Source organism: Martes martes (genome assembly GCF_963455335.1).
Source record: "Martes martes genome assembly, contig: SUPER_16_unloc_1, whole genome shotgun sequence".
In the NCBI taxonomy this organism is placed as follows: Eukaryota; Metazoa; Chordata; class Mammalia; order Carnivora; family Mustelidae; genus Martes; species Martes martes.
The window spans coordinates 144322-170463 of NW_027666705.1; the positions used below are offsets into that span (position 1 = coordinate 144322).

Here is a 26142-nt window from a genome sequence, read left to right on the forward strand (position 1 = left end):
GCTGAGCCAGGACTAGCTTCCAACCTTAGAAAGTGAGCAGAGGCGGGGAGAGGCCTTTCAGCTGGGGGAAGGCACCAGGAGTGGTCTGGGGGTGAAAACCTGTTCTCTAATTGTCTTAGTGTGTCTTCTCCCCAGGGAGACTAGTTTAACAGACAGAAGACCCAAATCCTGCATTTTTTCCAGCTCGCCTGCAGCCAAGGGCACTGTGCTATGTGAGTTCCTGGCCTTTTTAAGACAAGTCGTCACCTGGACCTTTGCAAAAAAATCCCCTCCCCCCCCCAAAGGTGTCTCATCCACATCCACAGCAGACATCCCAGTGCACAATGTAAAACGGCTGTCATTTCACCTTCCACTGAAGAAGGGCACTCCGGGGTTGCCCAAGGGGAGCCATTTCAACCCCCTGTGGGTAGGGGGCAGCTGCTGGACTGAGAGCACGAGGTGGGGGTGCTGCTGGAAGGAGGGCGACCTGGGAGTGTGAGCCCTCGTGGGGAGCGTGGGGAGCGGTGGCGAAAGTGTTGGGGGAGGTGGGAGTGGGGGTGGCGAGCCACCTGGTCTCAGTCCAGGAATCAGAAGGGGGTCTGAGAGTCATCCGTCTGATCTGTCGTTTCCTTTTCCCTCCTCTCCTCCCCACCAGAGGCCGTTTCCACTTTTTGTCTTCATCCTGACACTTAACGGGCCCCATTCACGGAACTAAAGCTAGTGTGGGGTGTCCACTGAATCCGCTGGCATCCCAGGCAGCCGTCACAGCAGCGAGTGAACCCAGGAGCTGCGGGCCTCCCCCCAGACAGAAAAGGGCGAGGGGCGGGGAAGAATGAAAGCGAAAACACGTGCTTGCTGAAAACGGACTCCACGGATTCACCTCCTCGCGAGCCATGTCCCCCTCCCTCCACACCCGTTAAAAGAGGGTTTCCTTGCCGGACTCCAAGAACTCATTCATTCCGGCCCGCACCCCAACGGCCAGGGACTCAGGGAGGGCGAGGCCGACCCTGCCCCCAACTCTACCCGGCGGAGGCAGCATTTCGAGGAGACACACCTCCCCTGCAGAAGGCAGGCGGAAATTTCTCAAAGAGAAAGAAAGGGGGAGAATAAACCCATCAGCCTGGGCCGCCCACCGCAGCACCAGCTTAACTCCACCCGAAGGTTGCGGGGCAGAGGGGAAAGCCTGCCCGCCCCGGCTCCGCCAGCCCCTTCTGGGCGGGGCCGTCGCGCAGGCGGAACGCCATTGGTCTCCTGGAAACCTCCCTGACCAATCAGCGCGGGGCCGGCCCCCCGCACCGCCCCCCCGCGGGCGCAGGCCGCCTCGCCAGGCGGGACTTGCCAACAGGTGAGGCCGGAGCCCGGCGCTCGGGCTAGTCACGTGGCTGCAGGCGGCGACCCGGGGGCGCAGGGGCAGCCCCCGCCCGGCCGCCGGCCCCGGCCCCGCCCCCGCCCCGGGAAGCCCCGCCATCTGTCTCCGGGGCTCAGCGGTCCTGGACCAGATGCAGTGATCCCACGCGACGCAGGGACCGTGCTGACTGATCCCAGCCGCGGAGCCATTTTCTCGGCCACTGGCCGCGCGCTCGGCCACCTTCCGGGGCGCCAGGTCCAGGCGAGCGCTCCTCCGGCTCCCCGAAAGGGACGGACACGTGGCCGCGCCGGGGGCCTGTGTGGGGACATGTTGGACGCTTCTGTCACCACCAGACCCTTCCCTCCGGCCCCTCAGCCATTCAGTCAAGCGCGTGCTTTGGAAATCTGCTGCTTCTCACTTGTCTTCCCCTTTTTTTCCCCCATTCTCCCATTTGTTGCCCCAAGCGTCACACTGCCCAGAACCATCTTTCAGCATTGTACAGGCTTCTGAGCAAGTGTAACCATGCTGAGGACCGTGGGACAGAGATTTGGGGGAGACGGGGGGGGGCGGGGGGGACGGGGATTCTGAATCCTAAGCCCCCCAGTTGCTCGATGAACGCACACGTAATCATTCACACTCTAGTCAAAAGTGTTTAAAAGTACTGAGCCCTTGGCAAGAAATAGCCTAGCGTGGGCTGAAATACAACCGACTTGAAGTTAAAGCAGAGTCTTCTTTTAACATATTTGCTATATTTAGAAGAGAAGTATTTTATCCCAAGAGCTTATCTGTTCCAGAACAAATGTATCGACTTAAAGTCACAGTGAACATATGTATGTACATCCATACTTTTTTTTTTAAATATGTACTTTTACAATGGGAGTAGAAAACAAATTCCCCTCTGGTAGTCCCTCTCTAACCAGATCCACAGTCACAGTTTTTAAAAGCAGCTCTTTTTGGGGAGGAGAGCAAAGTCTGTGAACCCATGATGCAATGAGGTCACGTTTTTTGAATGACTCAGTAACTTACGCTATTTTTAATATGTTTCAAGTCACAAAAATACCTATTTAAGGAATTTCAGATAAAGATATGAAGGAAATTAATAACCTACCTATGCGAAAAGAAAATTAATGGGGGATTTTATTGGCATTAGCAGTATCTTAACACATGCCTCTTGGCTGCAATGAAAATTATTTATTATCACGTAATCAGCCTGGTCGTTGCTCCCAAGTCTAAATTCAGGGGAGAAAAAATACCGATCTACGCTAACGTTAAGTTTTATTTGGTGTTAGTTTTAGTTTGGTAGTTTGAGAGCAATAGGGGATTTCTAACAAGGTAATGTTCTAAGTATTAGAAAAAGCTTCATGCTCTACTTACAAGTAGCTTTCAAAGATATCAGTATCTCATTTCTTTTCGGTCATGGTAAATGTTTTCATTTGAGGTAGGCAGCATATTGTATTCATTACCCTTGAAAATATGCCACATACTTCGGGAATTCATTTTGCTGGGATTCCTGACTATCCCAACAGCCCAGGACTGAAATTTCCCTTACTGTCTGAAATCAGCCACTGTTAAATGAGAGAGGTAGCGCCCTATTTGGAAACTAACTCTATTCACAGCAAAAGAAATGCTCATTATGTTCTGCCTTTGGAGTAGACATTTTGTGTTTCTGTCAATCAACGTAATTTCCATGTTCATAGAGTGAGGACATAAAGTATTGAGAAACTCCTGACAGAGCAGTCAGCAAGCAATCTTGGTCACGTATTTCAGTTCTGAAGCTCGAAATAAATGCCAGTACCCTGATTCATAACACTAGCTGGCTGGTGGGGTTGTGGTGGTGGTGTTTTTTTTTTTAAATTCCTGGTACGCTTTTAATTCTAAATAATGTAAGCGATTAAAAGGGTCAATTTCTGCAATCAGAAAACCTTAGAGCCTACAACATGTTTTAACAAAAAGGTAAACCAGCATACGTACTTGGAATGAAGTTTTGTGACGTACTGATTTTTCTAGATCTCAAAAAGCCTTTCTTCAAACGAAAACAAAACACCAAACTAGAAAAATGGCTGTGACACAGCAACTTTAGATGGAATACTGTCTTTATAAGTATTAGTCTATATTAAATTATAAGCTTTTAATACTCATGGCTACTTTAAAAAGGCAAAATCTCGTTTAGTCAACATTTAATTCCTAATTCTAGTATCTTACGTCGACAAATATTTTTTAAGACATGGGCTAATTTTTTAGAGACCTGTTCATTAATGCTGTATCACTTGAAAGCTAAGGGTAATTTATTTCATAATTTAAGCATTTTATTTATCTAAAACAAATAGGTTGCTATTAGATATTGACTATTTTATTAACTCAGAACATCTGTGAAAACACTTATGATTAGGTTAATTTATGTTATATTTTCCCCTCAACTTGTAAAAGATTAATCAACCATTTTATGGTCTAATTTAGGTGCCTAATTAAAACCAGAGTTCAACACATGCTACACTGTCTTGCTAATAAATCTTGACAGCTTTGTAACATGATGGCTTGTATTTCAAATTGTTGCATATAAATGCAGATTTTTTGATCTTCACCCAACAGATTGAAGTGAGTTGCATATTTGGTTTAAACTCCAGGACTGAGAAAGTGCAAATTACTTCAAAAAGGATTATCTCCAATCAGATCGGATCTTAAATTTCCCTTGGTAAAGACAGAAGCAGTCCTTGCCACCAGGTTTTCAGAACCAGCCGAGGGAAAACACGTGAGACATTAGTTTTCTCAGCATTTGTTAAATTGAAAACGCAGGAAAAGTTACTACTTTCAGTGATTGGCTTTCAAGAGAGATTTCTGAAATGATTGGCTTTTAGAATTTACTTCTAAAGAAATCTGCTCCAAGTGTTAGTTACAACTATCTTCTGGTTAATGAGTACACGTTTTCAGTGTTGATTTGGGGCACTGTATTTTTTTTTTTCAATGAATAAATTCATTCCAAGTAGTTCTGGAACATCTTAGTTAACCCTATGTCCTCTCCACATACCTCCCCAGCCTTAAAAAAGGCAAATGGTAAAGAATAAATCGGCTCTCAGTAGGGACACTCCCTATGTTTTCTCTGCCTTTATATTTGAGTGATATTTTTGTCATTTTAATGACTCCATTGACTCCAACTGTCCTATGCAGCAGAGAAATTAAACTTCTGTAGTGATGTCATTATCCTTACTCTAGTTATCAATCACCTCTGGATGGAGTAGCTGGCCTCTTCTGGAGCGGATCCTCTTAAAATTGACAAAATGAGCAATCCAGACCAAGGTCGCGGGAGGTACAAACAGAAAACGAAAACTCTTTCAAACCAAACCCCATTTTCAACTCCTCAGATGTGACCAACATCATGCTTGGGTCACTTTAAGCGAGGCAGCACAGCACAGCGTGACCTCTGGATCAGGACGACCTGGGTAGCTATAGATCAGCCTTGCCACTTTCCGGCTGTGAGTTCTTGGGCCAGTTGCTTAACCTCTCTGTGCCTGTGTTTCTTTGCCTGTAAAAGTACCTACTTCACAGGGCTGTAATGAGGATTAAATTTGCTAATCCTGTAAAACTTGAAACAGTGCCTGGCACATAGGGAAAACATTCAGTAAGTGTTAGCTATCAACATCATTAAACCACCCACACACTACACTTTTTTTTTTAATGTGGCCACAGCACTGAAGTGTCAGCTTATTTTGTACAGCCAAAAATGGAAAGAAGAGTCAAGGTGGGGGAAGGAGTTCTGCCACTATCCTAAGGCACATTTCTTTATATTAAAAAAATAATAAAAAATCACACACTATCTAGCTAACTTAATTCCCAAACCGGGGTCATTCAAATTCATGAAAATCTACCACACTTAAGCCAAATCAAAAAAAGAAACCGATTAAAGAAGGTACATATTTCATTTTAAATTCAAAGGTTAAACCCATATTCAGGGCCTATATATAAGGGGTGGGTGCTTTCTCCAGGCTTGGCCTATGTGAGGGTCTCCTGAACCAGTGCTCTCTATTTTTCCAACACCTTCACAACCATGACACAGAAGGGAAGGGCTACGCCGTGGGGTTCTTTAAACACCTGTTAAGTTTGGGAGGCCTGATCAGAGAAAGAAAAAGCGAGCTGGATAATGAACTGGGAAAAAACAAAAAACAACAACAAAAAAACAAAACCCACACGCGTCTTAGTCCCAGACTAAACAAAGTCGGGTGCGGGCAGATGAACCACACCCATTAGCACCTCAGATTTTTGTAGCAGGTAAGGCAGCCGAAAAGCGTGTGATTCCTGGCCGGTGGCAAGGTCAGCTCCCTGTCTCCACCCCGGGAGGCTCCGATCCCACCCCAATCCCCTCTCTGTTCCGGCCGATCGTGTCTCCTGATGCCAAGTGTTAAGAGCTACGAACAAGCTGTAAGACTTGATGCAAATGCGCCCAGGCCCTGGGTTTACGGTTTACTTAGCAGGACCGTGTACCCACGAATTAAACCACTTAACGACTTGCTCAGACACAGCCAAGCCCTCTTCTCCAGCAGACTGTCAGCCTGCCTATCGGATTCAGCCATCCGTGCCCGTAGTTTCTTAATGCCTCCAGAATGTCTAAATGCCTCCAAAATGTCTCCCCTCTCTCCTCTGTTCTGGTTCTGAGGACTTGTTTTAACCCCGTTTCCGAACTGCAACGCTCGCCGGTTAATTATTATTTATTCTCTGCTCCAGTCTGCGGCCTGACCGTGCGGACGCAGCGGGAGCTACACTGGAGCGCACACCTCCCCGCGAGCAGCTAGGCTTGGGCTGAGCCCAGACAGCTCCAGCCAGGGCGAGCGCTGGATTTTCGGAAAAGCGTTCTGGGACAGGCGTATCCCTTCCCGGTGGGGTCTGCTCCAAGTTAAAACGGCTGCCTTCAAAATAATTGAGTCCACACGTTGGCCCAGACATCCAGAATATTCTAAATCAATTAAAAAATTAAGTAAGCAGATGGTATTTTGGAAGACTTTTTTCCCGGTCCCTGAAAAACATCCGCTAAGCCCGCGGTCCCGCCGGGCGCCGTTGGAGTAGCCCGGGATCGCGGCGCGTGGGGCGAGCTGCTGGCGTCCGGTTTGCCCCTCCCGTCCCCCGGTCCGCGGGGTGAGCGCCGCCGGCCCTAGGCCTCCTCGCCCCTTCGGTACGGCCCCTCCGCCTGGGTGGGTGGGTGGGGGATGACTAGAGAAGACCACGAGCCTCCCGCCTCCCCGAAGTGCAGCCGCCGGGCGCAGCCGCTCGCAGGGCGGCCCGCGGGCGCCGGGTCCCGCCCGAAGCTCCCCGGCTGCGCTCCGCGCTGCAGGCGCGCGGCGAGGCTTTCCAGGGCGGCTTCTTTCTTTATTCAGCAGTTTTGAGTCAATCCACAGGAACGTAGCAGGTGGAGCGCGGCCGCCTAAGAGCTGTCGTGAATCCTCCTGTGGGGATTTCCACAGCCTGCCCCAGGTGCTTCTACGACCGCCTGACTTGACGGATCCCGCGCTCTCCCCTGCCGGTTCCTCCCAACCCAGCCCCTAGTTTTCTCATCTACGAACAGCCCCGGCTGCCTCTGGCCCCTGGTGGATTCCCCCTGGAAGGGCGCGCCTTATAGCCTGCCACCCCGGCCCCCAGGACCCTCATCCGGGTGGAAGAGGTGAGAGAAAGGAGAAATAGTAACAACAATGCCCTCGGTGGCCCTGGTCACAATCGGAGAGGCCCCCACGTGCCAGCCAGGCACCCGAGCGCACTGGCGCACTCCTCCCCGCCGGGTGCGAACCACAGGATCCCCACTGCACGGACAGGAGCACTGAGGCTCGGCGCCTCCAGCAAGCGGCCAGAGCCCGGACGCCAATCCAGACGTCGGGACTCCCGAGCCCCCATTCTTAAACAGCCGGTGTCCACGGCCCGGGAACGGTGGGAAGCGTGACTGTCACGGCTGGATAAGCCTCGAGACATAGGCAACTCCTGACAATAATAAAAACATTAAGGACAAAAGGGAGGGAGAGGGCGAGGCTGGGAAGAGAGCGATTTTAATCCGCTGGGTCAGCCCCCTTTTATCTCCCCCGGGGCCTAAAAAGGGGGATGGGAGAGGGAATGGGGTTCGGTTCGACTTTTCTCTTTTGTTTCCCGAAGTCCCGAGCAGCTCGGGCCCGGAAGGTGCCTGCCGGGGACTTGATGGAGCCCTACTTGGGAGGGTTGGGGTTGATGGCCAGAGAGAATGGGTGGGGGCCCGTTGGCCGGGTCCCCTGGGTGGCGACTAAGTTTCCGAAGGCCGGAGTGTGGACCCCCTTGCCCATCCGGGCCCCACCGGAAGCTCGGTCAACCCAGAAGCTCACCCCAAAGGTCGGTAGCTTTGGAAAGCGTTGGGCAGAGGTCGTGATTATGAATGACCCTGAGGGCCACTGTCCTTTTGGAACCCCCACCCGAAAAGCGAGTTCCCGGAAGCCCCGATCCTGGAGCAACGCACATTTCCCAACCAATGAGCCCCTTACATTCCTGGGGCCCCGACGTGTACAGGGCCCGCGGACACGGGGTCCCTACCCGCGCTCTCCAGGCACCCAGGCCCAGGAGGAGGAAACCAGCGAGCTGAGCCCGAGGCGCCCTGGAGCCTTCAAAGCTGCGCGCCGCTCCAGCCGGCTGCAGTGCGCGCCTTTGCCCGACAGGGACCAGCACCGCTCCACGCTCCGCGCCGCCCGCCCGTCAGCCCGTCCGCCCGTGGGCCAGGCGGAGGCGGCGCCGGGCCACCCGCCCAGCTCATCCTCCCGAGCCCAAGTTGCCCGCCAGCCAGGCGGGTCTGACCCTCTTCGGGTTCCAGCAAGGAGGAGGACTGTAGGAAAAAAGTTTACAGATGCCGTCTCTCCCACCCCCATCCCCATCTGGGGTGCAGAAGCTGCTGCAGGAGTTGGTCTAGGGTGGAGACCGTGACCGACTGGGCGCAGAACGTCCCGGGGCTCCGAGAGAAAATACTAAATACGAGCCACACTGGATCGATTCGTTTGCGAAACGGCCATAGCGAGAGGGCTGTGCCCTTGCCTGAGCGCCATCCCAGTGGCTAGCCCCCTTCTTTGACTAATTCTAAGGGCACCGTGGGCTACGGGGTCGCCACAGCTCCTCGAGAAGTTTCTCTGCGTTGTGGAGAGAGCGAAGCCGCACGCACCCCGTACCACGCTGGGGCGGGATTCCGGACGCCGTGCGTTATTCCTGCCTGCCCCTCCCCGCGCCCGGTGGTCGGCGGCTATACCCCTGTCACTTTCCCAGCACATGCCACGTCTCCCGCTTCTGCCGCTTCTGCCTCCCCGGTCCTTAGCCCCGGCCGCGGTAGGGAAACTCACCGGTACCAGGCGAGACCCTTGTCGTAGCTGCGGTCGAAGAAGTGGGGCTCGGCGCCCACGGCGCGCACATCGGGGTGCACGCGCAGGAACTCGAGCAGCGCCCGCGTGCCGCCCTTCTTCACGCCGATGATGATGGCCTGCGGCAGCTGCTTGCTCCCGGATCCACTAAAGAAGCTGGAGATGGAGCTGGGGGAGTCTGGCGTCTCGGGACTCTGCTCCTCCTGGCTCGCGGCGCCCTCGGCCGGCTCCTTGCCCGCAGCCGGCGGGGTGGCCGGCGCCGCCTGGAACGGCAGCCTGGGGGCAGTCCCATCGGGACCCGGGGCCAGGGCTGGCGGGGCGTGGGCGGCGCGGGACCCCGAGCCCAGCAGCAGCAGCCCCGGCGCGGCGGCGCACGAGCCGGCGCACGAGTACAGGAACATGTAGAGCCAGACGCAGAGCATGGCGAAGAGCAGCGCGAGCTTCCTCCTCACCGGTGGCGGGGACGGTGGCGGCTGCGGCAGGAGCCGGCCGGGGACATCGAGGCAGGATCGGCCGCCGCTCAGGCGCTGCCCCATGCGCAGCCCGGGGGCGCGGCGAGGGACATGGCTCAGCACATGGCGCGGGGCCCGCCGGAGCTGTGAGCGCGGAGAGGGTTCCCTGGCCCGCAGGACGCCCGCGGGGTTCGGTTTATTGCCCCCGCGCGCCCGCTGCCGCCGTTGCCGCCGCCGCCGCCGCTGCTGCTACTCTTCCCCAGGTGGCGGCGGCAGCTGTAGCGGTGGCGGCTTTTGACATGTTGCCCGGGAGGAGCCTCAACTGGAACGAAAGTCGGGGTGGCGGCAACTGCTGGCCGAGGGGCTGCTCCTGCTCGAGCAAGAGAACGCCGCACCCCTGCTCCCTCCGGCCCGCGTACCCGGCGCGGCCGCTCGCCGGGGCTGCCTTCTCGCCGGCCTGCCCACTGAGCCCGGGGAGCAGCCCCGGCACTTCCCCGCGGAGGCTGCGAAGAACTGCGCAGGAAGAGAGCCAGAGACCGAGGTGGGGAGGGCGGGCCCGGCCTTCCAGAGTGACGGGCCGCTCCGCCTATCGGAAACCCGGAACGCCCTGCGACTCCAGGCGCTCCGCTGAGCGTTCAGCAGCCAACCGGCTCCCGGAACGTGGGGGTGTGGAAAGGGTTTGGGGCGGTGGAGAGAGGTCGGAGGTTGCTATTGGCTGCGGGCTACGGGGCGGACTCGGTGGGGGCGGAGCCAGGGGCTGGTGACAGGAGCAGATGGTCGCAAGGATGCTGGATTGACAGAGCGCCGGGAGAGGTCTCGTCCCGCCGAGGGGTGCTGTGGTGCGCTCGCGCTCCCGCGCGCATTTCCGCGCGCTCTCCCCAGGAGCCAGTCTTGGCGTGTCGTTGCCCTTGTGTCGGAGACTTGAGCCCAGATCCAGATGTTTCGCTGGCGGGCTTATGGGTGTGTGTGTGTGTGTGTGTGTGTGTGTGTTGTGCACTGGGAAGGAAGGGGGTGGAAGAGAGAGAGTCAGGCCAGAGACGCCTGCAAGCCCCCAGACCCGACCATCCCACGCCGGGGACTCGGAGGGGGCGGGGGCTTCCGGGACAGGCACCGGTTTAGGAAGTTTAAAGTGGAAAGTCTGTAAATGGCTTTCCACTTTTTTTTTGTTTGTTTGTTTAAGTTTTTCCTTCTTATTCCTTGCCAGGGGTTGATCTCTTTCGGGCTGCGGGTTAACCGAGATCGGTGTAAACTGTCTTCGGGAAAAAGCTTCCCTACCTTCCCAGACCGCCGGGAAAGGCCGGAGGAGCGAAGGAAGATGTTAAGTGAGAGACAGTCCGGTAGAACGCTTCGTGGTGGAAAGGGAGTGTGAAAGTCACGTGTATCAAGTTCTGTCCGGATATGTTTGTTGGGGTTTAAGACAATGTTCTCGCCTCCCCTTTTCTGGATACATATTAAAGCCAACACTGCATTCGCCTTCATCTAGGAGCCAGTTCGGTTTGCTGACCTGTTACACTAATGATCAGGCAGGCGTTTCCTTCCCACCAATTTTTCTTCTAAAGTCAAAGTCAACTTGGAGCAGATTGATCGCTGAGTTGCACTTATTTAAGTCAAAATCCAGTGTTAGTTGCTCTCCCCAGGTTTCTGCAAAGGAATCTTGGGGGCGGGGGAGCCAAGCTTCCGCGGAGCTGTAAACCCTCCCGGCGGAAGCGCGGGCGAGGGGTGCCTCTTGCCCCCGCACTGTTGCCCCGGCCTTCGCGGTTCAGAAGCTCGGGATGCTCAAGTTCATTCCGGGAGCGCTCAGGAAGTTTTCAGCGCCTGCAGCCCCGCTCCGGCGGGGCCAGGGGGCCTCCAACGCCCGGCTTCGCGCCTTTCCGGGACAGAATGTTCCTTCCGATTCCGACCCAGCGGGGGCCCCGGGGCTGAGTGTCGCCCCCTGGGGTGACTCACTGAGAGCCGCCGCCCACGCTGCATTTCCCTGTCCGAGCCAGCCTGCACGAACCGACCTGAGCCCTTGCCCTTCTGCCCGCTGTCCGAGACTAGCCTTCGCTTCTCAGTAAATGTCCCCAAGTGTCCCGAGTCCCCGCAGCCCTACCCCGGGGCCAATTCCCCTCTGTCTGGAGCACACTGAAAAAGCCAGCCTGCCCTCATAGCGCGCACCTCTGCTTCGAAAAAGTGCCAATGGGAGACAGCGATGACCCGAGAGGGTTCAGGTAACCCAGAGGCCACCGTGGGACCGACGCGCCCCGGCTATGCCCCGCGCGTCGCAACTACCTTGCGCCCAGGACACTTTTCTACAAAACTGCTGAGGGGGCAATAATCTACATAGAGGGTTCTGCGTCTTCTCTGTTCGCAGGGGGATTTCTTTCTAGCTTTTCTTTACCTCTGCCGCTGGGATGTTGTATTTGTTATGCAGAAGTGGCTTATTCGCCCTCAATTTTAGATTTCATTAGTTAATTTTTAACTTATTTAAACTCCGAAAACACGAGAATGCGTTTCTGAGCACTAGCCCGACCCGTTCATTTTGGAAATGAAAGAAGGAAATAGTGTCTCCAAAGGGTGTGTCTTTAATGAGTTCCTATTGTTGAGGGGGCTATGAAGATTTTTGAAGATTTGGGGGAGGGGGTGATAGGGGTTTATGATTCGTGTTTGGCCGAGTTGTAGCTCCCCGGTGTGGCAAACTTCAGGCCTGGTTGGGTGGGAATCATAGTTTTGTGTGTGGGGTTTTTGGTTTTGTTTTTGGGTTTTTTTTTTTAAGGATTTTGATACGCCTAATAAAAATGGTCTCTGACCTGAGGGCTAGAGAAGCCCAGTGTAAAAGAAAAGTAAAGGATTACAAATCCAAGCCGCCGGATATATTAGGGCTCCTTTCCGGCGGTGAAAGGAGGGAGTGGAAGCAAAAACGTGGGCATCGGAAATTGCCCAGAGTGTTCCGCAGAGCTGAGCACCCCAGAGCCAAGTGGCCGCCCGCGTCCACCCGGAGCGCATTCAATCCCCACCAGAACAAAGCGGGAATTCTCGGTGCCCCCAGCCGCCCGAGGTCGGCGGGTCATCCGCGGCTTGAGCAGCGCTTGGGCTGCGACCCGCCGCTTTGACCCTTTCGTCCACTTGGCTGGTTGGTCCACTGGGCTCGGATTGCGCCCCCAAATCCCCATGCCTGGCTGCCGCCAGAGGCTCTGCCCTGAACCAACGCCAGCTTTTCCATGCTCCCATTCTGCAGATGCGGAACCCGAGTCTCACCCCTGCTCAGAGCTAGTGGCAAAGCTGACAGTGAACCCAGTTTGAGCTCCTGTCCTTAAATATTGTTCAGCAGTGCTGGGGGTCCCCCACGCCCGATCCAGGGCAGCAGCAAAGCGCCGCCGCTCACAACTGAAGAAAGGTTTACCTTGGTCAGATTATGCAAAATATTTGCATTCGGAAAACCTGGAAAGGAACAACTTCAATTTGAGCACCCTTGTAAGGTTCACGTTTTACTTTGGTTGGTTTCTTTGGGATTACCTAATGGGGGGGGGGGCCTCACCTGGGGCCTCTGAGGGTTCTAACCCGGCCGCAGAAGGACGGGGGTTTGGGGGTCAGTCCCTTGTCCTCTTTCCCAAGGTCCTGCTGCCAGCGGCCCGCCAGGTGACCCAGGAGGGTCATTCCCGGGCCCTAAAATTCCCCGTCTGTAGAAGAGGGGACTTGAGCCAACAGACCGCCGCGGTACCTTCCGCCTGACTTCTCAGCTCCTGGCCTCGGGAAGGGAGGCCTCCGCAGCTGTTCGAGCCCCCTGCCAGCTCCGCCTCGTGACCCACAGCCTCCCGGGTCGGTGCCCCACCGCTGCTCCCTGCGGGGCCGGCACCGGAACTCGGACCTTCCTCCCCCTCCTGGGCGCACCCCCCCGTCCCACCCCCGCACCGCAGCGAGGTGGCCTCCCGGGGGTTCGCAGCTGGCAAGCTCCCTGCTTCCTCCTCCTCCGCTCCGCGGGAGGCTCGGAGCCCGGTCCCGGCCGCGCCTCCGATGCCCGCCCGCCAGGAGGCGCTCTGACAGCCGCCGAGTGGCGGGAGGAGAAGATCGCCGGCCGCTGCGGCCCGCGGGTCACCCCTGTCCTGGGGGGAGGAGACTTTCTCCTCCGCTTGGGCGGCCGCGGCGCCTTCTGGTGCCCCCCGGAGCTTCCGTGGCCTCCCAGGTCTCCGGATGTCTAGGCGGCCGCGGCACCCCCATCTCCTCCGGGGATGGAGGGCGCCACTCTGCGCGCAGGGAGCTACCTGCCAGAGGCGGGCACCTGCCCAAGCCCGTGGCAGCCGCTTGGCCAGGCGGAGGCGGGGTTCGAAATTCCCAGTAAGAGCGGCTGCTAGGAAGCCCTTCCCAGCGCTGCGCTCCCACTGCGCCTAAAGGAGCGCGTACCCACCCAGCCTCGGTGGGACCCACCGGAGGACGCTGGGGTGATTGACAGGCGGCGGGTCAATGACGTAAAGCGCCGGCCGCAGGAAGAGCTCTGTGCAAATCACAGACGGTGATTGCTCTTGTCTTACAGCGAAAAGAAGTTGGAAGCCCTGACTGGTTCGGTGACCTGTGTCCGGAGAAGTCGAGGTTGTGCGCTGATTCCTCAACGCACCTTGCTCCGAGCCTGGAAGTTTCCTTGTCCTCCAGGGAACACTGGGGCAGGGAATGGTGGGGACACTGAGGCAGGGGTACTCGTGCTCCCTCTTGGCTGGGCCATCAGAGGCTGGCTGCTTCCCTCCCTGGACGTCACAGGGAGGCCCTCTCCACGCAGCCATGCTGTCGCCGGGTCCTGGCATGGCTGTCCCCGTCCCAGGCACAGTGCTGTTCCTGTGTGTTCTGTCTTCCTCAAATTATTACACTCCCCTCAAATTACCCAGCTGGGGTGTGTCATCTTTCCTGCCAGGTCCCTGAATACCATACATCAGAGGTGCACTACTTTCCCTAATCTGGTTCCCAACCATTTACTGGCTGTGTGACTTTGAGAAAGTTACACAACCCTTCTGAGCCCCAGTTCCACTGTCTGCCTTTGTGGTCTTCTCCTGCAAACACCTTTGGTCCCTCTCTTCCTCCACTGTACTCTCCTAGCAATGGAAATCCTCCAAGGCCAATCCTGCCTTCAACCTTTCTGGCCTGAGCTCCCGAGTTGCTGGAGGAAATCTTCCCATGGAGGTGAATTGGCCCTCTGCAAACTTACTGAGGTCACATCAAAGGCATCTGCAACTCTCCTAAGTGTCTCCAGGAGGCCCACTTTGCCAAGAGACAGCATTTCTCTAACCTTCTTTGAGAACGTTGATGCTAGTAGAGGACTGTCTACACCTCTCCACCAGACCTCTGCACCGACTAACACCCACCCCAACCCCCTTCTTCCCTCTTGTCACAATGGAGGAAGCTGCAAGCAAACCCGGCACAGAGTGACCCCACTGTTGCTCTGGATCTCAGCCCTTCCTGCCTCAAGGATGTCTCTTTCCCATCCCCTTGCCCAAGGCATCAGCCTCTCTTATAGTGGACACCGTTGGGACCCCATAGCCCCTGTGAGTGAAGGACCTACTGCCCCATCTGCTGGTGTGTCTCCAGCTCCTCTGGGACTGCAGACAACTGCAGTAGAGAGCCCCTAGCTGAACGACCCATCCCGCCTCTTCCCAGGGGAGCCCCCCTCCAGTGACGCATGCAGGGGTAGAGACCTGGTCATCCCAGCCAATCCAGACAGCTCCAGAGGGTAATTCTATGGGGTCGGCAAAGGACATTGCACCTTCCTTCCACAGGTATTGATCCCAAGAGCACTCCTTCAAAAACATCCTATACACAACCCATGCAACCCAACCTGTGTCCCTCTCTTTCTATGCTATGGTTCACATCAGCATCAGAGAGCGCCTGGGTGGCTCAGTCGGTTAGGTGGCTGCCTTTGGCTCAGGTCATGATCTCAGGGGCCAGGGATCAAGCCCCGAGTTGGGCTCCCTGCTCAGCAGGGAGTCTGCTTTTCCCTCTCCCTGTGCTCTCTCTCTCTTTCAAATAAATAAATAACATCTTTTCAAAAAAAAATAAAAAAAGCATCCAGACACACTCCTACTTTTTTCCTCTTCTTCAAAGCCAAACACACGTACAGTTTCCACTTTCTCATGTGTTATGTCTTCATTATTATGCTAGTTTCTTCTTTTAAATGATGGAAACATTTATACAAACCCTAAAAATATCAAATTTGTAAGGAATGCAGAGGCAGGTATGACTCTCTGACCCCAAACCCCAAGTCACACTCTCCAGAGGCCACCACCCTCGCTAAATATTTTATGCAAATACAAGTATATGTTACCCTGTTTTTTTTGGGGGGGTGCCTAATGAGGACACTAAATAGTCATGTTCTGCCAAAATATGGGGGATCCATCCATATCCGTGTGTGTGTGTGTGTGTGTGTGTGTGTTTAAATGCTAACTACAGGGGCACCTGGGTAGCTCAGTGAGTTAAGCCTCTGCCTTCGGCTCAGGTCATGATCTCAGGGTCCTGGGATCGAGCCCCGCATCGGGCTCTCTGCTCAGCAGGGAGCCTGCTTCCCCCCTCTCTCTGCCTGCCTCTCTGACTACTTGTGATCTCTGTCTGTCAAATAAATAAAATATTTAAAATAAATAAATAAATAAAATGCTAACTACAGATAACTTCAATTTAAAAGTAAGGAATTATTGAAGTAATAAATATTTCTTTATTTCTGAGACTGTGGTTTCCTAAAAGGCATCTCTGAAATTAAGAAAAGAAAATGCATGCATTTGGAATCATTTTTTTAAACTACGTATTTTAGAGACGATATTTATTTATTCACTCCTTGCTTTGAAACATGAATAAGTTAGCACACATCCTTGTTTTCACCCCTGTAACTTAAAAAGAAGTTAACTAATGTATACTTTATTTTACTTTGCCAAGGTTGATAATTTGATACTTAATAGCAATTCCATAAATTGTCTGTTTTCGTTTTGTTTTTATGTGACTCAGTGGAGCCAAGAAACCTGAAAGCTTCTTTTTTTTTTAAGTTGTACTTATTTATTGGAGAGAGGGAGAGGGAGGGGAGGGGGAGGGGCAGAGGGAGAGAATCTTCAAGCAGATCCCATGCTGAGTGTGGAACCTGATGTGAGGCTCAGTCCCAGGACCCATGAGATCACCGCCCAAGTGGAAACCAACAATTGGACACTTAACTCACTGAGCCACTCAGGCACCCCGAGAGTTTAATTTTTGATACATATTACAGCTGATTGGAATTGATGGAGTAATTGGCAAATGCTGATGTTTGTTTTTTTGTTTGTTTGTTTGTTTTTAAGATTTTATTTATTCATTTGACAGACTGAGATCACAAGTAGGCAGAGAGGCAGGCAGAGAGAGAGAGAGGGGGAAGCAGGCTCCCCACTGAGCAGAGAGCCTGATGCGGGGCTCGATCCCAGGACCCTGAGACCATGACCTGAGCCCAAGGCAGAGGCTTTAACCCACTGAGCCCCCCAGCTGCCCCAAATGCTGATGTTTTGAAAGTGTTCATGACTGCAGTACTTTTTGACACCTTGAGAATGTCTACCCATTGCCTTTTTAGACTTGAAGAAAAAATGTGTCTGGGTATAAAACTCTTGAGTTGCATATTTTTTTTCCACTTAGAATTTTATACGTGTTCTGCTTTCTACTGGCATAGAATTTTGCTAGTTCATTCTTCAGTGGTATCCATTTTGGAATTCAACACATCTCCTGCATACTTTATCTCAGTAGCTGTCTATGTTTTACTTGGCAGCTCCAATTTTTTTCACTGCTTATTGGCATCCCTTCATTGCCTAATTTTTCTCCCTGAGCTCATGCCCTTCAAGGGTATCAGCTGAGAATATGTAGCTAGGGAAGGACGAGTATACTGGATGTTTAGGAGGGAGTTCCTTGGGACCAACACCTGTCGGGGGAAGGAGGACAGGCTTGGGTAGAGGGAGACATCCAGCTCTGCTGCAGGTGCAATGTCCTTTGCTGGCCTCACAGAAAGCTCAGACTGGAGCTCAGACTGCCCTCCAGAGACGTCTGGGTTGCCTGCCATGACCAGGCTCTTACCCCTTTGGGAGGAAAGCTAGTTTATTTGAAACATCAAATCTATTCTTTGACCTCGTTTGTTTTTCAGAAGCATTGCACTTGTAATATTTTGTCATTGTAAATTTTTGAGAGTTTCAGAATTATTATTCTTACTGCTCACTTTTATTTAATTAATAGGCTTTATTTTTTAGAGCAATTTTGGGTTGATGGAAAAAATGAGTGGAAAGTACAGAGCTCCCATCCGTCTCCTCAACACCACTCTTACCCACACTTTCCCCTAAGATTAATAGCTAGTGTTAATTTGATTAGATTAATAGCTGGTACATTGGTTTCCTCTGATGAACCAATATCGACGCATTATTATTGTGTAAATCAGGGTACAACGCGCTTTGTGTTACACATTCAGTGCGTTTTGACAAATGTGTGGCGACACGTACCCACCACTTTGGTGCCGTACAGAAAATTTCACTGCCCGAAACACATCCATCTACTCGACCCACCCTCCTCTCGAGCCCCTGGTAACTGCTGATCTTTTTGCTTTCTCCATAGTTGTGTTTTTTCCAGAACATTGTATAGTTAGAATCACACAATGTTGCTGTTTTAGGTTGGATCCTTTCACTTAGCAATGTGCATTCAAGAATTCTCCCTGATTTTCGTGGCTTGATAGGTCATTCCTTTTCACTGCTGGACAATCTTCTGTTGTCTGGATATCACATTTGTGTATCCAGTCACCTAAGTGGACATCTTGAAAGCTTCCAAGTGTTACCAACTATAAATAAAGCTGTTATAAATATTCATGTGCAGATTTTGTGTGGGCATGATCTTCCAGCTCATTTGGGCAAATACTAAGCAGGGCAATTGCTGGGTCATGTGGTGAGAATGTTTATTTTTTTAAGAAACGACTGTAATGTCTCCCAGAGAGGTTGTTTCATTTTGTATTTCCACCCACAATGCACGAGAGCTCTTATTGCTCCATATCCTTGCAATCATTTGGCGCGATCTACTCCTCACCTCTTTTTTTTGCCTTTTTTAAGATTTTATTTATTTGTCAGAGAGAGAGAGGGAGCACAAGCAGAGGGAATGGCAGGCAGAGAAGGCAGAGGGAGAAGCAGGCTCCCTGCTAAGCAGAGAGCCCGATGCAGGGACTCGATCCCAGGACTCTAGGATCATGACCTGAGCCGAAGGCAGACACTTAACCGACTGAGCCACCCAGGCGTCCCCTACTCCTCACTTCTTAGTAAGATTTCCAAAGTAATTCCTCCCGGGAGGTACACTTTTCCTTTTTACTCCTTTTAAAATATATATATAATTTTTAAATTAGGAAATACCTCAAACATTGAAAAGCAAAGAAAAGCATATCAGGCACATCTGTAACTCCAGTATCCAGGTATCTTTAGCATAATTTATCTTTTTAATAAAATATTACAGAGACAGTTGAGTTGACCCCTTTTTATTTTAATTAATGACACAGTTAGGCTTAGTTTTATATTGTATTTTATATTCTATTTTCCATCGTCTGTCTTTGCTTTTTCCTCCCTCATTTTTGACCTTCTGTTGGATTGTGTTTTCTACATTTTCTCCCCTTATTCTCTTACTGATTTGTAAATTACAGATTGAATATATATATATAAAGTCATTCTGTTGGTGGTTGTGGTAGATTGTTACACTCATGGCCTTCAGGGAAACATGGCACCTGGTATCTTTCACAATCTCTCACGTTGTTGCACAGCCAATCTCTAGAACGTTCTTCATCTTGCAAAACTGAAACTCTATGCTTATTAAACAATACGTTTAATCCTCCCTCCCCAGCCACTGGCAACTGTCATTGTACTTTCTATCCCTATGAATTTGACGAGTCAAGGTACTTCATTTGTCTTTTTGTGTGATTTATTTCATGCAGCGTTATGCCCTCAAGGTACATCCATGTTGTAGCAGGTGTCCGGATTTCCTTCTTTGTTAGGGGTGAATAATATTCCATTGCACCTACCAAATACTGTTTATCCATTCATCCACGTGAATGCTTCTGCCTTTTGGCTGTTATGAATAGAGCTGTTATGAGCGAGGGTATAGAAGTTTGAAACCTTCCTTTCGATTCTTCTGGCGATGTATCCAGAAGTGGAATTACTAGATCATACGGAAATCCTATGTTTAATTACTCAAGGAGCTGCCATACCGTTTCCTGTAGCAGTTCCTTCATTTTACATTCCTACCAACAGTCCACGAGATTCCACTTTCTCTACAACTTCGTCAACACTTATTTTTTTTATAGTGGCCATCCTAATGGATGTGAGCTGGTGTCTCAATGTGGTTCTTTTTGTTTGCCTTTCACTAATAATCAGTGTGCCTTTGTGTATTTTTACTTACACTTGGGCCCAGTTTATAGGATAGCAGACTCGTCTACAGAACATGGACGAGGAATTGCAGTCATCTCAACATTTAATTTTTTTTTAACTTTATTTATTTATTTGAGAGAGAGAGAGAGCACGCACAAGCAGGCAGAGTAGCAGGCAGCGGGAGAGGGAGAAGCAGGCTCCCCACTGAGCAAGGATCCCCACACGGGGCTTGATCCCAGGACCCCAGGTCCATGACCCGAAGGCAGATGCCCAACCAACTGAGCCACCCAGGCACCCCAACATTTAGTTTTTTTAAAAAGATTTTAAAAAGGGGTGCCTGGGTGGCTCGGAGGGTTAAGCCTCTGCCTTCTGCTCGGGTAGTGATCTCGGGGTCCTGGGACCGAGCCCCGCATTGGGCTCTCTGCTCAGCGGGGAGCCTGCTTCCTCCTCTCTCTCCTCCTGCCTCTCTGCCTACTTGTGATCTCTCTCTGTCAAATAAATAAAAATCTTAAGAAAAAAGAAAAAAACGCAAAAGCACACTCTCCCTCCCTCTGTCTCTCATCCAAAAGGCTGTTGATTCCAGAGGTTTCCATACTGTGCCTCTCTGCCCCTCGCTTGTCCCTAGCAATGTCACACGGCATTCCCTTCGCTATCGATGGGCCCCCCTCTTCCATTTCTCACCATTCTTTTCTTTCTTCCGCTCTTCTTTCCCTCCCGAAATCACCTTTGTAACCTATTCTTCATTTTCCGTCATTTCCAATTCCCGGGGGTCACCAAACAGACTGAAGTAACAGACCAGAGAGTTTCCTGTCGTCACACGCGCTACACCCGGCTCCCCTGCTTTGCTGAGTGCATTAGTGGGGGGGGGGGAGGGAGGGAATCAGTCATACGGGGAATGGCATTTTTTTCCTTTGGACTTCCATTAGCACTTTATGAATTCCTTAACTTTGAGCTTTTGGGAAACCTGCCTGAAATCGGGACGCCTGGTGCTTTTTGTGAAGACTGTTGAGTGCGAAGTAGGGATGCTGACTTTCATAAGCCATCCACGAAAATCAGTGATGTCACTGAATGGTGAGCTTTGTCTCCGGAGCGTTCCGCCACCCTTTTAAACTTCCACAGGCCACGGGCAGACTTTCCACCCCATCTCCATCTGCTAGGCACAAATGCACAAATGTGGTTCTACCAAAAAATGAGGTTGGTTTATAAAACCTGGAGCTGCCTCTTGCTTGGTTGGCTTTAAGCACTTGTCTGGAGGACGTTAACAGTGTGTTAAAAGTAACACACTGTGTTCTGCTGGGATTGCTTTTCTAGCCATTACGGTCAAGTCAACTAACATTCGGCCCGCAGGTTCTGTTCCGCCCGTCCAGATGGCTGTTGCTCACCCGACACCCGGTTCAGCCTCCTCCCTCGCCACTCAGAGACTCTGGGTTTTCACTGAACGCACCTCTAGCTCTCAGCCTTGATTCATCTACAGCAAGAGTATGTGGCTCAGTCACCCGCCAGCCCAGGGCTCAGAGAAAGCAATGAATTAATCTCTCTATGCCTCCGTTTGCGTCTGTAAAATGGGGCTGGTCATGCCAAAGCCTTAAGAGCAGTGCCAGACCTATGCTTCAAAGGATGCCAGCTGTTCTCGCCTTTACATCAATGATCTCTGTACCAGCTTCTGCCACAATGCTCTCATCACCGTGGCTCGGGACATCCGGTGATTCTTTTTTTTTTTTTTTTTAAAGATTTTATTTATTTATTTGATAGACAGAGATCACAAGTAGGCAGAGGCAGGCAGAGAGAGAAGGGGGGAAGCAGGCTCCCTGCTGAGCAGAGAGCCCGATGCGGGGCTCGATCCCAGGACCCTGAGATCATGACCCAAGCCGAAGGCAGAGGCTTAACCCACTGAGCCACCCAGGCACCCCAACATCTGATTATTCTTAGGTAAGGAAGTGGGAAGAGAATCTTTACAATCTCTGGGGTTCTAAACACACTCAGACCTTCTGACCGACCTCCCCCAGAAGCTCCCGCCCACTGTCCATGGACATACCTCCATGAAAATCACTTGACTGCAGGTAAACTTGAACTCCTGCTCCGGATAGCTGCTCTGAAAGTCAGTCGACAGCTAGACCAGTAGGACAGGTAAGGGACAATTGAGAGATTCTGAAGAGAATGGGAAGGCAGCACTCACCACTTCTGGGCTAGCGCTTCCTGGTATTGTCAGATGTTCCCATTTTTTTTCCAGCAAAGCTGGAAAATTGGATTTTTATGTGAAATTGCCTTCATCGTGAAGTGATGTGATTTTAAATGTCACATTTTTTTGTAATAGAATTTGGAAAGAGTCCTGAGAGCCATGAATCGTAGAGCCGGAAATGAGTCTATTAGGGCCTCTGTAACTCCAGCTTCTAACCTCTGACCTCTACAAACCCCTGTTCCTTCCACATAGTTCCCAAAGACAAAGACAAAATGAAATGTTGGCATCGAAGGGACTTCTGTGTGCCCTGAGTCTAAGCATTCCCTTTGGGCACCTGGGTGGCTCAGTGGGTTAAGCCTCTGCCTTCGGCTCAGGTCATGATCTCAGGGTCCTGGGATCGAGCTCCGCATCGGGCTCTCTGCTCAGCGAGGAGCCTGCTTCCCTTCCTCTCTCTCTGCCTGCCTCTCTGCCTACTTGTGATGTCTCTCTGTCAAATAAATAAATAAAATCTTTAAAAAATAAAAAAATAAAAAAGAAATAAAAAAAGAAAGAGTTCAGTTTAAAAAAAAAAAAAAGCATTCCCTTTTATGGAAGGAGGTGGACACTGCTTTCCAACACTGAACTGACTTGCCCAAGGTCATCTAGACTTCAGCAAAGAGGCCAAACAGACATGACCCTGACTGTTTTTGTTCCACCACCCAAGAGCCTCCCAATCTAGGTCTGCCCTTGGCCAGGTGGGTGGCTTGGTGGGGGGCTGGGGGAGAAGGGGGTGCATAGATCACTCCCGTGTTGTTTTCTTCCATCTGTACGTATCCTAGTGTACCACCCAAGGACCACTCCTCCACTTCTTTGTAAACCCTCCCTGCCCTTGACCCTGATGCCTGCCGCAGTCTTAGACGGAGAATGAGTGGCCAACAAATTGTTGTCGCTCAAAGTAATTGAGGTAATTAAGCACGTGGGCTTATTGCATTAAATTAACAACCTACTTAATATGCATGGATGAGTCAGTTTGTGCTCTGTTTTGGATCCCCCGGATTCTGAAGTAAATGAGTTTCTGGATCCTTCACTAGCTCAACACCTTCCTTCATTCATTCATTTGGCCTTTCTCGAGCTACCCTTGGGCTAGGCACTGTGTTCGCAACGGAGACACAGTCCACGCCTTCATATGGCTCACAGACTATACAAGAATCTTGACGGTCTTAAGTGTAGATACTATAAAGGTATATATTCATTGCAAAAGAGAAAACACACTAATTTAAAACTTTTTAAAATTTTATTTATTTGACACAGAGAGACACAGCGAGAGAGGGAACACAAGCAGGGGGGAGGGGGAAAGGGAGAAACAGACTCTCCACCGAGCAGGGAGCCAGATGTGGGGCTCGATCCCAGGACCCTGGGATCATGACCTGAGCTGAAGGCAGACGCTTAATAATGGAGCCACTCAGGCGCCCCACATTCTAATGTAAACATGAATTTGAAAAATGAATTCAGATAGAAATAGAGACAGGTGTATACAGGACTTTCTCTTCCTCTCCCCCAGCCCTCTGATCCCCTTTTGGTGGCTCAGAGACAAATAGTTATTTCCTAAAGCATCTGAGGAAGTCCCAGTAATCCTTGCATGGTGATACGGTACGATAGGACAGAGATCCAGAAGGGGCCTTAAGGATCTCTCTGCCCCATTCAAGAAGGATTTGCGGACTTTTTAAAACAGCACGTTATCACCTTCCATCTGCCTTTGGCTTTAATGATTCCAGAGCATAAGCACGGATACCGAGTAATGATTCAAACAGTCAGATCCCACTAGATCCAGTTAGATCTAAAATTATGGTTCCAGAGAACGTTTGTCTTAGTGAATCCAGGCTCAGGGGACCCGATCTGGACAGCTTGCAGAGCCCAGCTGGCATTCCACAATTCTGTTCCTGGTTCACCTCATCGGCTTGGCCTTTAAATGGTTAGATTTGAGGGTTTGGGGTCCTCACGTCTTTTTTCTCTACATGGTCTCCCTAGTTAACCTCATCAAAGTCCGTGGATTGGAAGGAATATCATCTATGTTTTGGTGACTTCCAAGATTATATCTGTAGCTCGGTCTTCTTTTTTCTTTTAATTTTATTTTAATTCCAGTACAGTTAACATACAGTGTCACATTAGTTTCAGGTGTACAATGTAATGATTCCACACTTCCGTATAGGACTCAGTGCTCATCAGGATATGTGCACTCTTAATCCTGTTCACCTATTTCACTCGTCTCCCCACCCGCCTCCCCTCTGGTGACCATCAGTAGGTTCTCTATGGTTAAGAGTCGGTTTTTTGGTTTGTCTCCCTTATTTTTCCCCTTGTTCACCGTTTTCGTAAATTTCACATATGAGTGAAATCGTAGGGTTTTTCTCTTTTTTTGAATGGTTTATTTCCTTTAGCATCACACTCTCTAGAGCCATCCATGTTGTTGCAAATGGCAAGATTTTACTCTTTTCATGGCCATATAATATCCCATTATATGTATATGTATACATATATGTATCACATCTTCTTTATCCATTCATCTATCGATGGACACTTGTGCTAATTCCGTATCTTGGCTATTGTAAATGATGCTGCTATAGCCATAGGGATGCATGTATCCCTTCAAATTAGTGTTTTCATATTCTTTGAATAAATACCCAGTAGTTTGATTCCTGGACTGGAGGGTAGTTCTATTTCTAATTTCTTTTTTTTTTTTTTTAAGATTTTATTTATTTATTTGACAGACAGAGATCACAAGTAGGCAGAGAGGCAGGCAGAGAGAGAGGAGGAAGCAGGCTCCCTGCTGAGCAGAGAGCCCGATGATGTGGGGCTTGATCCCAGGACCCTGGGATCATGATCTGAGCGGAAGGCAGAGGCTTAACCCACTAAGCCACCCAGGCGCCCCTCTAGTTTTAATTTCTTGAGGAACCTCCAAACTCTTTTCCACAGCGGCTGCCCCAGTTTGCACTCCCACTAACAGTGCACGAGGGTTCCTTTTCTCCACATCCTCCACATCAAGAAACACTTGTTTCTTGAGCTTTTTAAAATTTTGCCCATCCTGACAGGTGCCAGGGGGTATCTCATTGTGCTTTCGATTTGCATTTCCCTGATGATGAGTGATGTTGAGCATCTTTTCATATGTCTGTTGGCTACCTGTATTTCTTCTTTGGACAAGTGTCTGTTCATGTCTTCTGCCCATTTTTTTAACTGGATTATTTGGGGTTTTTTGCAGTCGAGTTGTATAAGTTCTTTATATACTTTGGATACTAACCCTTTAGCGAATAACGTCACTTGCAAATACGTTTTCCCTTTCGGTAGGTTGTCTTTTACTTTTGTTGACTGTTTCCTTCACTGTGCAGAAGCTTTTTATTTTGACGTAGTCCCAATAATTTATTTTTGCTTTTTGTTTCCCTTGCCTCAGGAGACATATCTAAAAAGATGTTGTCGTGGCCAATGTCAGAGAAATTACCGCCTGTGTTCTCTGCTTGTTCCCTCGTCGGAATGAAGAAGATGTCTATGGATCTATGACAGGAATGACACAGAGAAGGGCTGAGAGGACAGGAAAGCCTGGGATGGCAGTGTTGGTGGCACAAAGTGGCGTAGTGGGTTAAATGACGGTGATGAGGGAACAGAAGGCAAGCTGAGAACAAAGCAGAAGATGACACCCCACAACCATATCGCGCCCCCCCCCCATGTATGTGACATTCCTTGGGCACTCCTGGCCGAAGGGAAAAACAAATGGTTAACTTACGGAGATCACCATCCTGCAGGACAAGAGCCTCCCTCAGTTTTACAGAAGTCTTTAGCGATCTACAAGAACAAAGCATTTCTATCAGATGGCCTGGCTTCCAGAAGGGAACGTAGATAACCATTCAATGACCTTAACCTCAGCCGCCCATTGACAGATACTTGAAGGGAGCAAAATGTTCCTCTAAGTATTTCCCAACTATCTTCATGTTAATGCCTTCCTAAGAGGGAAAAACAACTTTAACTTGACAATGGCAAGACCAGTGAGTCTTCTTTAACATATGAAAATCCTTTGAAAAACCCCCCATTCCCTTACCTCGACCAACCCCGTAGTAGATAATCAGTTTCCCCTCACAACTGCAGTGCAGCTCTTCCTGCCCCGGGGTCCTGTCCCCATCTTTTAATAAAATCACCTTTTTGCACCAAAGATCTCTCAAGAATTCCTTCTTGGTCGTGGGCTCCGGACCTCACCCCACGGATATCCCAAAACCAGGTCCACAGTGACTCACCTGGGGAACGACCCGAGGGAGCAAGGATGGAAACTGCCTGGGGATGCTGAGAGCATTTGGCGGGACTGTCAGCTTGTCCCTGCCACCCCACAGCAGAGCCCCTGCAGCACTCTGTCTCCTCTGGGCGTCTCTGTTGTCACACCACTGTCCCACCTGTCTCTGGACCCGCCCCTCTCCCTGCCTTGCAGACCCTGCCCCCCTCCTCCATCACACCACTCTGCACTGGGATCCCAGAT

General features: G+C 50.9%; 1 protein-coding gene and 1 long non-coding RNA gene across 2 annotated transcripts in view; one reads left to right on the forward strand and one right to left on the reverse strand.

Moving 5' to 3' along the window:
• The window catches only part of LOC308357791 (heparan sulfate glucosamine 3-O-sulfotransferase 3B1), a 34699-nt gene extending 25332 nt beyond the window's left edge, over positions 1–9367 (reverse strand). The window contains exon 1 of the mRNA XM_080831667.1: positions 8653–9367. Coding sequence (XP_080687793.1) covers positions 8653–9206 — 554 coding nt within the window. The 5' untranslated portion in view covers positions 9207–9367. The remainder of the gene's footprint in view (positions 1–8652) is intronic.
• A 575-nt stretch (positions 9368–9942) lies between these two features.
• LOC308357790 lies at positions 9943–10600 on the forward strand. Its single transcript, XR_013968244.1, has 2 exons — positions 9943–10082; positions 10327–10600. It is a non-coding gene; the product is annotated as an uncharacterized lncRNA (long non-coding RNA).
• The last annotated feature ends 15542 nt before the right edge of the window (positions 10601–26142 follow it).